The sequence below is a fragment of the Alternaria conjuncta genome (assembly GCF_024043145.1).
Source record: "Alternaria conjuncta strain BMP 0040 chromosome Unknown scaffold_5, whole genome shotgun sequence".
NCBI classification, from domain to species: Eukaryota; Fungi; Ascomycota; class Dothideomycetes; order Pleosporales; family Pleosporaceae; genus Alternaria; species Alternaria conjuncta.
Genome location: NW_026250094.1, coordinates 1,746,456 through 1,762,081, shown reverse-complemented (window position 1 = coordinate 1,762,081; position 15,626 = coordinate 1,746,456). Strand labels below are relative to the sequence as shown.

Here is a 15,626-nt window from a genome sequence, read left to right as displayed (position 1 = left end):
TTAATAGTAGCTATTACTATAAGAATATTAGCTACTAGAAGTTACCTTAAATATATAGTTTCTAGTAAGTCTAATAGTATTTTATAAAATAAAAATATCTACTTTTTATAAAAAATCTCTCTAAGCTTTAAAATTTAAAATAATATATATTTTTATAGTTTTCTTAAAGTAAATATACTAAAAAGTATTAAAAGAGTATTTAAAGAGTATTTTAGTATACTTACTAGTTAATTTCTTTTTCTTATACTAACTATATACTTTAGTAATACCTTACTTTAAGAGTATTTTTCTATAAGTATTATAGTTTAGCTAGATAAGTAAGAAATATAGTCTTTAATATAATAAAGAAGCTTAGCTTACTACTCTTTTTTAAACTCTATAATTACTTAATTTATACTTTAGTAGAAATACTACTAGTATAACTTTTACTCTTTTACGCTTACTACTTCTTAAAAAAAGTAGTCTTAAGAGTTTAAGCTTTTTAGAAAGCTTTTAGGTTAGTAGTAAAGATATTAAAGTAAATAAGTAGAAAAAGTATATTAGAAGAGTAATTAAAATACTTTTCTATAGTATATTTTTTTTAAAAGTCTTTTTTAGCTAGCTACTAGTAGTATAAACTCTTAAAATCTTTTTATAAAAGATAAGAGTAGCTACCTCTACTATAAGTAATAAGTAGCTAGCCTTTTTAGTTTTTACCTTATACTATAAATAGTACTTCTTAATATAAGTAATAAAAGAGTTATAATTTAAGAACTTTCTTTAAATAGTATTTAGAATATATTTATAGTACTTTTATAAAAGCTAACTTACTTTATAAAGCTTTTTACTATTTTTCTTTTAGTAGTAATAATAAAAGAGCTCTCTAATAAGAATAATATACTTACTATTACTATTTTTTTCTTTAAACTTTATTAAGCTTTCTAGTAAAGAAGAAAAAGTAGTATAGTTTTAGTATATTTTCTAAAATATAATTAGAGCGCTTTTAGATAGTGTTTTAGTATATATATATATTCTAGAGTAGTAGCTTATTACTTATAGTAAGTAGTAGAAAAGAAGAAAGAATAAGAGAGAAAAAAAGATAATAAAGTAAGGTTTAACCTAAAAAAAAATAAAAGACTAGCCTAGTATTTATACTTTAATTACTTAGCTAATAAATTTAAAAAAGTAAAGTATTAATTAGTAGAAAGCTTTCTAAAAGTATTCTAAAAGCTATCTTCTTCTTAAAGTTTTAAAGTAGTTTAATCTCTTCTACTAATTAATACTAGTAGTTATAAGTATTAAAACTCTTATAAAATAGTATAAAATCTAAGATAAGAAAGTTATAATACTTAGCTATTTTGTAAGAGTTTTAATACTTATAACTACTAGGTATTAATTAGTAGAAGGCTTTCTAAAAGTACTCTAAACACTATTTTCTTCTTAGAGTTCTAAGATAGCTTAATTTCTTCTACTTATTAATACTAGTAGTTATAGGTATTAAAACTTTTATAAAATAGTATACTATAAATAAAGGCGTAAATAAGAAGTTATATAATATTACTAAGAAGTGCACTAAAATTATAAGAAGAGTAGTTAGGCACTTTTTAAATTTTATACTATTTTATAAAAGTTTTAATACTTATAACTACTAAATAGTAATTAGTAAAAGACTTTCTAAAAGTATTTAAAAGACTATTTACGCCTTAGAGTTTTAAAGTAGTTTAATCTCTACCTCTTTTCTTTTTATCTTAAAGGCTAGTATTTTTTCTTAAAGTTATAGTTACTACTTCTATAGTTTAAGTCTCTCTCTCTTATCTTTAAGTACCTAACTACTTTTTACTACTTACTACTTTAAAGCTTAGAAGCTAGATAAACTTAGAATATATTAGAAAGGCTCTTTAAAAGTATTTTAGTTTACTTACTTTTATTCTTTTATTAGAGATAAGCGCGCTAAAAAAAAGTATACTAAAAAGAAGCATACTAGCAAAGATCTAGTAACTAAGCTAGTCTAGCGTTTTTAACTACTTCTACTTTTTATAAACTATTAGCTACGCTTAAGTATATAACTAGAGAAGTTAGCTAACTTAAGAATAGTTTTATTATCTTCTAGAATTATAATATAGGCTAGCTTTACCTTCTACTTTAGATAGCTATTAGAAAGTACTCTAAAAGCCTTCTAATTATAATATCTACTTACTCTCTCTTACTATAGAGTTATTATATTATTAAGTTTAATTAAGAGTAGTACGCTACTTATAGTAAACGCTATATTTAGTTTTTATAAAATATTATTTAATATTTTAGAGATCTTATATATAAGCTTTAAATATATAGATTAAAAAGCGTTTAGAAGGCTTTTAGAAAGCGCTCTTATCTAATAATACTTTCTAGTAGTAATAGACTAATTCTATAGTAGTAGCTCTTCTATCTAGCTTACTTAGCTATATTAAAATAAAATTCTAGCTTATTCTAAATATTAAAAAGTATTTAGCTATAAGCCTAGTATAAACCTATAGTAATAATAAAGTACTTTTTATATCTTACTTAATTTATAACTATATAACTTTTATTATCTAAAAGCTATTAGAAAGACTTATAAGAGTATTTTAGAAACCTACTCTTAAGAAGAGTAATCTAAGTATAGTACTTAGTATTAGAGATAGTAGTAAGAAAAGCTATTATTCTACTTTATATAAAGTCTACGCTATACTTAGTGTCTAGAACTATAAGCTAAATACTTTTTATAAAGTATATAATATAAAATTAGATAGTATAATAGTACTACTACTTCTAAGTATAGTATTTCTTATTAATAAGCTATAAAAATAAGCTTTAGCTTATGTAAAAGTATTAGAAAAGTATTTAAAGAGTATTTTATTAGTAACTTACTCTTTATTTACTTATTATTTATATTAATAGTAATACTTAATAAGCTCTTACTATATAAGTAGTAAATCTAGAATTTATACTTTTTTTTAGATATACTTACTTTCTCTTTAATAAGCTAGAAGAACTTTATAAAGCTATTAGTGTAGAGTTTAATACTATTATTATTAGTAATAATTCTTTCTAGAGTAACTACTAGAGAGCTATTAGAATATATTTATAAAGTATTTTAGTACTAACTTATACTTCTTTATTATCTTATTAAATGTTATAAAAAGAATCTTATACTATAGCCTATATAAGCGCTTAAAGAATATATCTATTTACTAGATCTTTTATTTAAGTAGAAGAATAGCTTATTAGTCTAGAAAGTAGTAGATTATAGTTCTAGTAGTAAAAGAGTTAATAAAGTAGATATAAGTCTAGATAGTATTAAGAAAGCTTTTAAAGAGTAATTAAGTAGTATCTACTTTTATTAAATCTTAGTGCTTTATTCTCTATTTATATATTACGCTCTTAAGAAGAGAGTTATAAGCGCAATTATAGCAGCTGTAAATAGAATAGAAAGCGTAGAAGTAGTAAGTGTAATTTAGATAGCTAGAACGTAGTAGAGATTCTAAGTTAATTTAAGTTATATATATTATTAGAGCGTAGTAGCTAAAGAGCTAAAGATAGAGAAAAAGCTTAAAGAGTAAGAGCTAAGAGAGTAGTCTAGTTATAAGAGAGTAGTAGTAAAGAAGCGCACAGCGCATTTATAAGAACTTTAATCTAAGAGAAGTATTCTCTATAAAATATTTTCTAAGAATATTTAAAAGTATTAAATAAGTTTAAATAAGTTTAAATAAGTCTAAATAAGTCTAAACAAGTCTAAATAAGATAATACCTTCTTCTATTCTAGAACTAGTTACAACTAGTAAGTATTCTATAGTATATACGTATGTATATAGTAGCTAATAATAAGTAGTGTTAAAAGTATACCTAAATAGAATTATAAATAAAGTAGACTTTAAGTCTCTAAACGCGGAGACAGTAGTATATAGAAAGGTAGCTAGTATTAGTAAGAAGAATAAGAAGAATAAGAAAGCTTTATTATTAAAGCTAGTACTAAGACTTAGGCTATTTATGTATCTCTTTAAAGATATAAAAGATTAAGTAGATATATAGTGTATATAGCTACGCAGCGTAGGCTTATAAAAGATAAGTAATATAAATAGTATAGAGAAGGCGTTTATAGTAGAACAAGGTAAGCTACTAGAGTTATTAAGCTATAAGGTAGGTAATAAGAATAGCCTAAAAGCTTATAGAACTAAGTTTATAAAGGCGCTTAAAAGGTAGAATAGATTAGAGCTATACTTATATATCTAATAAGCGCCTATAAGGCGCGCAGTGTAATGTATTAGTTAAGTATTATATTAGTATAGGTATTTGTGTATGTGCAGTAGAGTAGTAGGTAGTAATAGTAATAGTATTATAATGTTACTAGTAATAGCATTTCTATAAGAGTAGCTAAATATAAAGCTATATTTAGTATGTTAGTATATGCATATAATATAATATAATGCGTATAGTATATATAAGTAATTAAGTATTATATAGTACGTAAGGTAGCGTGTAAAGTAGCGCGTAAGGTAGACATATAGGTGTAGGTATAGGTATAGATATAGGTGTAGGTAGGCGTATAGGTGTAGGTATAGGTGTATTATAAAGGTACTAGCTAGGTAGCGCTACCTAAGGCAGCAGGCGCCTAAGGTGCTGTACAGCCTTAGTAGGCTTAAGAGCTTAAGAGTTAAGTAGGCATACGTAGGTAGGTTATTCTAACTTAGACTAGAGGGTCTAGATTAAGAGCTCTTACGCTCTTAAGTCTAGCTCTAAAGAGAAACTTAATTATCTTCTTTTACTAGATAATCTACCTAATATAGAACTTATTAGTAAAGACTATACTTATATCTTTTATAAATTTAAAGCTATACTTTTATAGATATACTCTAAGCTATAAAGAGCTAAGAAACTATACTAGATAGCTATTAGAAAGCTTTTAAAGAGCGTTTTATACACTACTTACTAACTATTAAGTCTAGTATTAATATTAAAGCTAAAATCTCTATAATATTATTAATATACTTATTTATAGGCTTAGTAGAAAGTAGAGAAATATACTTATATTCTTTAATAGTAATAAGAATATAATAGAGATAGTGTATAATATTTTAAGAAATAACTATATAGAATTTAGTGTTAGAGTAAAGTTATAATACTAAGAGCGCTTAGTCTTAGAAGTAGTTATAGCTTATAAAGTAATTAGAACGCTTTTAGAAAGCTTTTAAATAGTATATTATACTATACTTTTATTCTTTTATTAATATAAAGATATAAGTATTATAATAATCTCTAAACTTTTCTTTTTATAGTAAACTCTCTTAAAATAGATAAGTAAGATACTTAATATTAATTTTAGATAAAATAGTATAAAAGAAGTACTTTTTATTTACTTAGTTATACTATCTCTAGCTACTATACTTTATATACTAGAGCTTATTTTTTATTAGTACTTAAAGAGCTATTAAAATACATTCTAATAGCTTTTTAAGTTAAATATCTTTCTTACTTATCTTCTCTATTATCTAAAAATAGAACTATAACTTTCTTTATATAATATATAGACTATTTCTATCTAGAACTAGTTTTAGATAAAGATAAATATACTAAAGCCTATTAGAATACTCTCTAAAAGTAATCTAAAAGCTTTTTATAAACTTAGTTATAAATCTTTATACCTAAGTATAATTATTTTTCTTTAAAGTATCTTTAAAGTATTTTATCTTATTATATAGCGCTAGTATTATTTTAGAGTAAGTATACTTCTCTTTAAAAAGCTCTTAAAAGTATAAGTAGTACTTAATACTAGAGTATTAGTACTTTTAGTATACTATATAGTATCTAAAATAAAAAAAGAATATTAGACACTTTTTATACTTAGTATATTTTACGTATTAAAACTAAAAAGTATTTAGATAGTACTTTAAAAGCTTTCTACTATAAAGCTTACTTATAATACTATTACTAAAGTACTCTTTATTATAGTAGTAGATTTTAGAAGCTATATAATATATATATACTTTTTTTTAGTTATCTTTAAGTATATTAGAATTACTATAATATACTACTTAGTAGTTATAGTAAAAGTAGAACTATTATTACTTTTTATAGTAAGTAAAATAAGTAATTTACTCTAAAAAGCTTTTAGAAAGTATTTAAAGTACTTTTTTTTAAAATACTTACTATATTCTCTACTATATTCTTATTTATAACTTTCTTATTAATATAAGTTTAGTAAAATATTAGCTTAATATTTTTAAATACTTTATTAGTTAGTAAAGTAAGTTATAGGCCTAAGTTAAGTACTAAAAGAAAGAAGTAGTATTAGCTTATAGTTACTTAGTACTTTATAAAGCTCTTAGAAAGTTTTTATATTACTTTTATAGTATTCTTTTTTATTTTTTAATTTTATATAGTACTTTAAACTATATTAAGCTAGTATATAAAAGATAGTTAAGCTAATATAATATAAGACTTTATTTATAGTAGTATATTTCTATTTTAGGTATATTCTAATAGCACTAACGCTAATTCTATAGTTAGGTGACATGCGAACACTACATGATCCTAGAGACCCTAGCGATAAGCCCGGGGACAACAGTAGGGTTACAGCAGCTACCCGTTGACTCCAGAGTTCAGAGTCTAGAGCTATCAGACCGTTCGCATCTGAGTCGTAAATAGGTCTCTGATTATTTCCGAGGCCACCCACCGATCTACCTTCCACTTACTCACTTGGTGATGTACTGTATTCATCTTACCGGTACATACCGGATCTGGGTACGTACTTCGCATATATCTGTCGTCTGAACATGGATATAACTCCGACCCTGAGAGATACATACGCGACTCGCGATGCAACACAAAAGCCATGAACCACTACTCGTACGATGGTGCCTGCATATGCAACCTGCATGGAACGTCCTTCATCCTGATAATGCCGGTGAAAATGCCAGATTTCGGGGTGCATCACTGGCTTCGTGGGATGTAGACGTCAAACCCTACACCGTTATTCGCGAATAATCTCACACCGATGTCAGCGTAGCTAGCTGGACCCAGTCCACGAGGCAGGACGCGCGTGGCGGTTGACGCAAGCCATCAATATTCCCAGTCTAGTCGGCATAGGATAACGTGATTGCTTGTCCATGCGAACTAGATGTCCGGATAGGGTCATATGCAGCCTTGTTGGCTGACGTCCTTCAACGGACCTGCAGCTGACACGAAGAGCGAGGTTGTGTCAGCATTCCACAGCATCGCGTGGCTTTCGGCCATCAAGGCCGCCCATGGCGAGTGTCAGATAGAAAGTGTAGCATTCACTAAGATGCAGCTTGTTGTCGTAGATCAGAAAGCGGCAGAGTGCCCAGGTGGTGATGGATGTAAGATATCCACTATGCAAAAGCTGGTTAATGGCCAAGGGCGTGATACGTGCCTAATGGCGATCATATGAGCCGCAAAACCGTTGCGACATGCGACGGCGTCGTAAGTGAAGGCTGTCAATAATCGTGGAATGGAGGTGGCGGAGTGCCAGTGACAGGCTTGGAAGCAACGTCCGGCGCGCCAAAACTTTAGTATCCAAATCTTTCTGTCCAACGCGCTGCCTATACGGATTCGACATTTGACAATATTGTGGCTGTCCAGAAAGCGAAACATCCTCAGAACGCACCCATGAAGCTCAAGACATCATTGGTGATCCTACGTATGTAGAGATTCGGCATTGGAAGCCGTAGTCTCGGTCTTAGTACACATTGGAGAAGCAAGATGGTACATCTCCCGCTGTCTTCGCACCTGCATTTCATCAAGACAACAAGATCTGGGACTAGCCGGTCCGTTCGCGCATCTCCGCGCATTACAAACTTGGAAACGACAGCGGATTTATTTACCGTCCGCAAATCAGGCCTTCAAGATCGATGTGAATAATGGGTTGGTGGAACTTCCTTGGAACGCAACTCGGAAAGTTGGCCCTGCCCAATAGGACGCCGTATCGAGCGAAATACAAAAGGGTGTTCCGACGCAAGACACAGGGGGCAGCTGTCTATTGCAGACTCCCGAGGCTGTTCTGCTTTCTTTATCCAGGTGGATACCATTCTTTCTGGAGATCGAACAATCCTCCCGCTGCCGCTACTGATTCCGCAAACTTTGTTGCTGGCCCACTCGTCGCCGAAAGCTAGATATGAGATTTCGGAAGCGATGTGGAGTTCACTCGTAATCGGGCCGTGAGACCCAGCCCCTCGCTCAGGTAGGGAGGCCGTCCCGAATCTTTATCGTGTGAAGAGTCTCGCGTAAGGCGTGGTACGTATCGAGGTACGTACCGTCGGTAAGTGAACAGTGGCTCTCAGCGTCTCACGCGTATACTATCGAAGTCTATCGTTCACACTGAATCGGGGTTTGCTCAGTAATCACTCTTTTGGCCCTGGCTCTATATCTCATACGGGGTTCCACATGTTCAAGGCCGTCCGCGTTTTAGATCACCTGCATCCTCAATGTCTTCTAATGCGGGGTGGTTGGCATCATCGGGCCCTCCGAAGCAGACGCGCACTATCGAAAGGTCCCCCGAGGAGCCAGCACCACGCAATGCAACGAACTGTAGAACAGAGAGGAGGCCTAACCAACACAAACCCTGAGCAATCGCCTCGGACGTCTATATTTGTACCCTTTCTACTGGATGTTCGAAGGTTTGATTGGCAGCGTCGTTTATTTTGCTTGCTCAAATTCCATTTGCATAAAGATGCATCTCGCGCAGGATTCCGCTACCCAAGATTGGCAAGTTGGCTGGAACGCTGCTCTTCCGAGCTGGGGTTTTGCCCGCCCCCGGTCTGAACAGCTCTGCGAGGTTGAACCCTCCTCCATACTGTCAGCCGTAGCCAGGCTCGTCGAACAACACCAGTTCTTCGCGATGTGAGTTGCTAATATACAGCAAGCCATCGAATTGATTTTGCAAGTTTCAAAGAACGAGCTGCGAACTATAGAAAAGTAAGAATGAGACCTGTAGGAGAAGAGTCCGGCCAAGCCCCTGCATGCAGGTCGGCTGGCAAGCGAGGCGGGCGTGTTTGAACAACGTCGTTTCGCGCCAAAGAATCTCCGTCTTGACATGTGAGCGGCGACTGAAGAAATCCATGCGCGCTGCGCGCTTCATCCTTTGCGACTGCATTATCATGAACATTTAACCAAACCCCAGGTATGGAGTCACTAGAGACGATGGAGCCAGGGCCTATGCAGGGAAACGAGGAAGGGCGACCCTCGGCGTCAGCTGGCGCTCCGCCCGGCCCCAAAGAAGAAGCGGCGCCTGCAACACCTCCCAGAGCACTCCGCGGAGACTCCACAACCACCGATCTCAGCGACAACCACGGCATCTCGTTGCGCGCAGTTGATCCTGTGTCTGTGCGATTGGAACACCTCACAGTTTCAGTCGATGAATCGCCAACGGCACTTGCTCGTGCCTTCTCGAAGAAGAAGGCGTCACCAGAGACCAACCATGTCAAGACTATACTTGACGACATTTCGGCGGACATGCCAAGTGGAAGCCTCACAGCCATAATAGGTGGAAGCGGAAGCGGAAAGACATCGTTACTCAACTCCATGAGTGGGCGTCTGGCAGTAGGAAACCGACTTGCCACTTCAGGAAGGACCCTCTTCAACGGTAGCGAGGATGTATCCGGCATCAGGAGCGCATATGTCATACAGCAGGACATTCTTCTACCGACGCTGACGGTCCGAGAGACTCTGACGTATGCTGCACAACTGCGACTACCCTCTTCTGTTGATGCGAAAGAGAGGAAGCAGCTGGTTGAAGAAGTTATCTTGGAGCTGAGTTTGAAAGAAGCCGCAGACACCAGGATCGGTAACAACGCGCACAAGGGCTGCAGTGGCGGAGAGAAGAGGAGGACGAGTATCGGCGTCCAGCTCTTATCAAATCCTTCGCTTTTGTGGCTGGACGAACCGACGACTGGACTGGACTCGACAAGCGCCCATCAGGTGGTGAAAACCCTCCAAACTCTTGCTCGGAATGGGAGGACCATCATCGTCACCATCCACCAACCGCGTTCTGAGATCTGGGATCTTTTCGACAATGTCATCCTCCTATCAAGGGGCAGTCCTGCGTATGCTGGCAGCGCAAAAGAATGCCTTCCGTACTTTGCTAAGCTTGGTCATGAGATGCCTCCATTTACAAATCCAGCGGAGTATCTCATCGACGTTGTCAGTGTTGACAATCGGAGCGTGGAAGCAGAAAAGGCGGCACAGGATCGAGTTGGTCGCGTAATAGAAGCATGGCGGACTCATTGCAGCAGTAGCGTTCAAGAGAAGTCCGAACCACCAGCTCCGGCCACTACGATGACGCACGATCAACGGAAGAAGCAACGTGCCAGTAGAACGTCGCTCGTCCAGCAGACTCGCGTACTTACCGCACGAACATGGACTGTGACGATTCGTGACCCTATGGGTAAGACGTTTGATATGAGCTCTATAGATTGAGCGCACGCTAACTTCGTTGACTCTAGGTCTGTTTGGAAGTCTTGTCGAAGCCATCGGCATGGCAGTCATTACAGGATGGATCTTTTTGCAGCTGGATGGCTCACTATCTGGTATACGATCCCGACAAGGAGCATTGTACAATGCAGCGGCGCTGCAGGGTTATCTAATCCTACTCTACGAGACATATCGACTTACGACCGACATCCAACTCTTCGACGAAGAGGCACGACAAGGTGTTGTCAGCATACCAGCTTTTCTCATCTCCAGACGACTAGCCAGAATTCTGCTCGAGGATGTACCAGTGCCTCTCATCTTCTCGCTGATCTACTACTTCTTCTGCGGATTTCGCGCGGACGGAGGCCAGTTCCTTACGTTCTTCGGTATCATACTGTTACACCAGTACATCGCCGTATGCTTCGCTATGACCTGTGTCGCGTGCTCAAGACACTTCGCTGGAGCGAGTTTGGTGGCTAATCTAGCCTACACCTTACAGTCTATGGCTTGCGGTTACTTTATCCAGTCGAACACGATCCCCATCTACGTACGCTGGACGAAGTGGACAGCCTATGTCTTCTACGCTTTTGGAGCATTATGCGCCAACGAATTCTCGGGCTCTTTCTACGACTGTCCATACGAGGGCGGACGGTCAAACCCAGCCTGCAAAGAGTACGACGGAGAGTTCATCATGGACTCTCTTGGCTTCCCGAATAACTGGGTTTGGAGGCCAATACTTGCTCTTCTTGGATTCGCTATCGCCTTCTACGTGGGAGCAGGCGTGCTGCTCAAGTTCTGGAACGCCGAGATTGCCATGGCTCGTGCCAGACCGTCAAATATGGACGCCTCTGCTGGCAAAGAAAAGATGAGCGAGCGTGTGGCAGATAACGTCCGGACGATCGACATCCGTTTAGAGGGCTATGGAATGGACGTGGAAAAACGTTCGCTACGGAAGCGCTGGACCAAGGACATCATCAAGCCTCTTACCGCCGACTTCTTCCCGGGGTCGCTGAACGTCATCATGGGACCTTCGGGCTCTGGGAAGACATCTCTGCTAAACAGCATGGCGATGAGACTCAAAGACGACACATCCACGCGGTACAAGCAGTACGGTACCATGAGCTACAACGGCCTCATCCCGGCCAAAGAGGTCGTCCACTCCATCTGTTCTTTCGTGACCCAGGATGACGACGCACTGCTGGCGTCGCTGACAGTGCGCGAGACGCTTCGTTATGCAGCTGGTTTACGACTTCCGAAGTGGATGTCGAAAGAACAGAAAATCCAGAAAGCCGAGGAGATCTTGCTGAAGATGGGTCTCAAAGACTGCGCAGATAACCTCATCGGTAACGATCTTGTCAAAGGCATTAGTGGTGGTGAGAAGCGTCGAGTCACTATCGCAGTCCAAGTTTTGACAGAACCACGCGTACTGTTGCTTGATGAGCCGCTATCTGGGTTGGATGCATTCACGGCACTGTCCATCGTGGACGTACTTCGCGGTCTAGCCCAAGAAGGTCGCACACTCATCGTCACAATCCATCAACCTCGCAGCGACCTCTTCGCACATTTCGGTAACATTCTGCTCCTGGCCCGCGGTGGACATCCCATCTATGCCGGCCCTGCCGACAACATGTTGGGTCATTTCGCCAACCTAGGCTACGAATGTCCTCGCCACGTCAACCCAGCGGATTTCGCACTCGATCTGATCACTGTTGACCTGCAGCACGAGAGACGTGAGGCGGCCAGTCGGAAGAAAGTACGCAAGTTGGTCGAGTCGTGGAATGCTGATGTCTACCCAGTCGCGCGAACTGGGTCGATTACCACGCCGGCGGAACTGGGAAGCATGGCACGAGAACCTTCGTCTTTTGCAGCAGCGTACTCGATTTTGATTCGGCGTGCGACGAAGAACATGTTCAGGCAGCCAGACATTCTGATCGCGCGCGTCATGCAAGTTGTCGGATTGGGTATCGTGCTTGCGCTCTACTTTGCACCGCTCAAGACCGACTACGAATACGTGCAAAACAGGATGGGATTCCTTGTCGAGATCGCCCCGCTCTACTTCGTCGGCAGTATGTAACATCCTGCCCACATCCTCTTACCATGCTTACCTCGGTCAGTGCTCAACAACATCGCCGTCTACCCAATCGAGAGAGACGTCTTCTACCGCGACTACGACGACCGCATCTACGGCGTCGAAGCCTTCTTCCTGACCTACATCTCTATAACCACGCCCTTCGAAATCATAAGCTGCCTCGTCTTCTCCGTCCTCGCCGTTTTCGCCGTGGGCCTGGAACGCAATGCGCAAACGTACTTCATTATCACCTTCAACGCCTTCTGCATCACCAGCTGCGGCGAGAGTCTAGGTATCGCTTTCAACACGCTCTTCACCCATACTGGCTTCTCAGTGAACTGCATGTCGGTTTTCCTCAGTGTTGCGCAGGTCATGGGTGGTGTGTTGTCGCTGGATGTTCCAGACTTTTTGCAGGCATGGAATCATCTTTCGCCTGTGAAGTGGGCCGTTGGTAATATGGCGCCGTATACGCTACGTGGCCTGGAGTTTACGTGTGAAGAGTGGCAGAAGGTGAATGGGCAGTGCCCTATCCAAACCGGAGAGCAGGTGCTGGACTTGTACAAACTGAACAAGAACCCGGAGATGAATCTCATGGCTCTGGGGATTTGCGCTATCGTTTATCGGTTCCTCGCCTATGTCGTTCTGAAGATGGTGAAGGAACGCTGGATAAACAAGCTGTGGAGGAAGTTGGGTGGCGGCAAGAAGAAGCAAACGAATCAGACACCACAGTCAGGATAGCTGGCCTGCGTCTATGCATTATGACATTATTGAGCGGCTCGAATTGATGCATCAAAATTCATGAATATCTTCATACACCGTTTACTCATTCGTCGTTGAAGATAGCTAAAGTGATGCAGTATCATCAACATCATCCAGTAACAACAAATAGACCCAGCGCCTACCATGCATGCATAAAACACCAGGCCATCATAAGACGTAATCCGTGCCAGCAGCGAGAAATGTCAAGGACCGCCGAGCCCAGAAGGCTTCTTCGGCACCATACAGAACATCCAGCCAGCGTCTAGAGACGGTGGCCCCAGAGATGAAGGCTGTTACCGTTCCCCCTGTTCCTCGTATTGTCCCAACCAGCATCCTTCATGGTCAAAACCCTAGAAACAGCATCGTTGTACTTGAACGTCTGACCCTTCTCCCACAAACCGTTACCCAACTCAATACACTCCGTAACCGCGCAATGCTCCAACTCATCTTCAGGAGTACCATCGTTGCAAATCTGGATGAGGCGGTTGAGGCCGGTGGTACTAGCTGCAGCAAGCGGTTCCAACGGCAGTGTTGAACCGGGAGAAAGCCAAGGGCAGAGATTGCCCGTGATGCGGTAGAAGATGGTGTGTTCAGCCGACTCGACGAGCATGACTCCCGGGGGAATACCGCCAGCAATCTGACCGACATCTTGCTGCGCAGGCTGATTTGGATGTCCGTGGTTTCCGTCGTGGAACATGGGTGCGGGGCGGAAGTGCTGGGCGCCTGCCATGCCAGGAGCCACCATACCAGGCATCATACCACCGCCCATCATCATACCAGGCATGACTCCACCAACAACCCCACCCATAGCAGGTACATTACCGAAAGCGAGACCACCTCCCGCCCACAGCGGCGCTGCAGGCGCAAATGGAGGCACGACGCCGGCGATAGCGCCTGGAGGAGGCGGCGGGAACGGTACACCGCCCGCGTGCAGACCAAAGCCTATACCGTGATGAGCACCTGGAAGAAAGTTGCCCGCGCGGATAGGAGCAAGTGGACCGCCAGCAGGTCCCATGTATCCGCCCATCATGCCGCCCATCATAAAGGGGTCCATGACGCCGACAGGTGGGAAGACGGGTGGAAACGCACCTATACCGACACCACCGAATGGTGGAGGGATGCCGTATGCTGGTCCGCCGATGCCAATGCCGAGGGGAGGGCCGTAGACGGGGGCGTGTTGCTGTTCTACAACGACTTGGGCACCTCCTGCAGGTGCGCCGGGTTGATGAGCTGGAGGTGCAGGACCGGCGTTATAGGGAGGAGGTGGTGGTTCGCGGTTGATGTTGGGGTTGTTACCGACGTTGGCGAGCCAAGGTTGACCTACGGGAGGGCCAGCAGCCATCGGTGAGCAAGGGAATTGTGTGGGAATAACAGCGAAGGGTAGCAGCTGGAGTCAGGATGAGCTGGCAGATGTGATGGCTCTGATTTGAGACACCTAAGAGATATAGTAACAGAGAGGAAGCGAGAGGATGAGGGAAAGAACAGAAATGTATACAAGCCTGGGTCTTCCATTTATATGTATATGTGTAGTGCTGAGGCTGCGTTCGATAGTCTGGAGATGCGTGAAGTTGGAAGTGTTGGAAGTTACGAACAGCGGAGGGTTCACATAGTATTGTGGTAGTTCAATGTGCCCATCAATGAGGTTGGTCGTTGGGTGTGATGAGGACGGAGGTATGTTTGAATGGCGAACACGTCAATACATCGCCATTGACCATCTTGCGCAAACAAGTCAGCGAACTACGCAGACACTCTTCAAGACAGCTGCGCGCATGATGATAAAGAAAGGACTGTGAATCTCAGCGAGAGCTTGTGATGTAACCTGGAGTTCGCAGTGGACGCCGATGGAGAAGCAACATGGAAGGAATAAACAAAAGAAATGGAGAATCGTGATAAGTTCATCTCGCCCTGAAGCAAGCCGACGCTTGTTTATTTACATGGCAGCGAGGGAGTGATAGCGCTGAGGTTGGAGCTACGACACAATCTCAAGGTCGCGAGCGGCATCATGGCGGCCAAAGAACGCTAGCGTCGGACATCAGCGTCCACGGGCACCGAGCGGCCGTTGGCACGTGACCTTCGGCTCCAAGTGCGCTCCCCCATGGCAGCCCAGCGCCAGCTTCCCAGCGTCAGCAATGCCTCCCACTTTTGCGCTCAACTATGCTACGCGTTCTAGCTATGTCCATCACCTGCGTCCTATAATCAGACATGCGACATACCCATCAGCCCTAGATCGATTAGCTCGCGATCTCCTCGCGAAATGACACCGTCCGCGAACCTGCCTAGGTACCGATACCACCGAGCTGTGCCGGCCGACATCGAACACGGCGCGAGCTCGTATGGCGAAACTTTCAACAAACATGATCAATCTATTATACGAATT

At 40.5% G+C, this 15,626-nt stretch overlaps 2 protein-coding genes across 2 annotated transcripts; one reads left to right on the top strand and one right to left on the bottom strand.

The window, feature by feature from the left end:
• Positions 1-9,135: 9,135 nt before the first annotated feature.
• J4E85_004219 (uncharacterized protein) lies at positions 9,136-13,228 on the top strand (the record flags this gene model as incomplete). Its single annotated transcript, XM_051468480.1, has 3 exons — positions 9,136-10,396; positions 10,455-12,488; positions 12,537-13,228. The coding sequence occupies 3 exons, from the start codon at positions 9,136-9,138 to the stop codon at positions 13,226-13,228; spliced, it is 3,987 nt and encodes a 1,328-aa protein (XP_051328072.1).
• Positions 13,229-13,511: 283 nt separating this feature from the next.
• J4E85_004218 (uncharacterized protein) lies at positions 13,512-14,591 on the bottom strand (the record flags this gene model as incomplete). The annotated part of the gene is made up of 1 exon (XM_051468479.1): positions 13,512-14,591. One exon carries the CDS (start codon positions 14,589-14,591, stop codon positions 13,512-13,514), a length of 1,080 nt encoding a protein of 359 aa, XP_051328071.1.
• Between the last annotated feature and the right edge of the window lie 1,035 nt (positions 14,592-15,626).